General features: G+C 47.5%; 1 protein-coding gene across 1 annotated transcript; it reads left to right on the top strand.

Annotated features, from left to right (window-relative positions):
- The first annotated feature begins 402 nt into the window (after positions 1–402).
- Positions 403–872, top strand: LOC116886371 (thymosin beta-10). The gene has a single exon (XM_032887838.1). The coding sequence runs from the start codon at positions 482–484 to the stop codon at positions 614–616; it is 135 nt and encodes a 44-aa protein (XP_032743729.1). The 5' UTR covers positions 403–481; the 3' UTR covers positions 617–872.
- The last annotated feature ends 362 nt before the right edge of the window (positions 873–1,234 follow it).

The following is a 1,234-nucleotide window of genomic DNA, read 5'->3' on the forward strand; positions in this document are numbered from 1 at the left end:
AAGACAGCAACCATGAGGCACAGAGAGGAGAGACCGACTGAGAAAGGCTTGGGTTTTTGAAACCTCAAAGTCTACTCACAGTGTCCTGCCTCCTCCCACAAAGCCACAACCTGTAATCCTCTCCTAACAATGTCACTAATGGGGAACCAACCCTTGCAAACTATGAGATTATAGGGGCCATTCACATTCAAACCACCACACTACCTGTCCCAGCCGTGGGCCACAATAGATGGACAGAACCAACCCATCCTAGAAGAGGACTGAAATACCAAGGACCCCCAGGAAGACCCCATCTGCTCCTCATTAAGACAAAGGAAAGGGAGCTGTAAAACACTGTCACCTGAGGTCAGGGTAGAAAGGGTCAAGAAGCAAGGTGGGGGAGGTGTGTCTTAGAAAATAAGTCTTGGTCTCTTGCTGCAGCAACGCGAGTGGGAGTACCTGGAGCGCGAGCTCGGAACGAGAATCCACGAGTTGTAAGAAAATGGCAGACAAGCCGGACATGGGGGAAATCGCCAGCTTCGATAAGGCCAAGCTGAAGAAAACCGAGACGCAGGAGAAGAACACCCTGCCGACCAAAGAGACCATTGAACAGGAAAAGAGGAGTGAAATCTCCTAAAAGCCTAGGAAGATTTCCCCACCCCACCCCTTCATCTCCAAGACCCCCTCGTGATGTGGAGGAAGAGCCACCTGCAAGATGGACGCGAGCCACAAGCTGCACTGTGAACCCGGGCACTCCGCGCCGATGCCACCGGCCCGTGGGTCTCTGAAGGGGACCCCCCCACTAATCGGACTGCCAAATTTTACCGGTTTGCCCTGGGATATTATAGAAAATTATTTGTATGATTGATGAAAATAAAACACAGATCGTGGCAAAAAAAAAAAAAAAAAGAAAAGAAGTCTTTAGTTCAGTTAAATTTAGATTCCTTTCTGTTTTTCATACCCATAAATGGTCTAAGACAATGAGTTTTACCCACCCCCTCCCTTAAAGAAAAACCTCTACAATAAGGTTCACTGTGATGTGGAATTGATTCTTTCCCAGTTTCTACCTTCTTGACATCCATAGTCTGAGTGATAGGCTTAGCTGTCAGGATAACGACTCTGCTCCACATTGCCTCATCTGAGACAATTAGAGCTTTGGGACTGTGCATTAGGTGACTGTCTCTGTCATAACCTGTTTGGCCACCATGGTTAGAAATAGATTACTATGACTTTTCTTCTTTCTTCCTTCCCTCCT

Source organism: Rattus rattus, chromosome 1 (genome assembly GCF_011064425.1).
Source record: "Rattus rattus isolate New Zealand chromosome 1, Rrattus_CSIRO_v1, whole genome shotgun sequence".
NCBI classification, from domain to species: domain Eukaryota; kingdom Metazoa; phylum Chordata; class Mammalia; order Rodentia; family Muridae; genus Rattus; species Rattus rattus.

What these genes read in the sequence shown, in the direction of transcription:
- LOC116886371 (XM_032887838.1), top strand. Translation starts at nt 482, where the DNA reads ATGGCAGACAAGCCGGACATGGGGGAAATCGCCAGCTTCGATAAGGCC.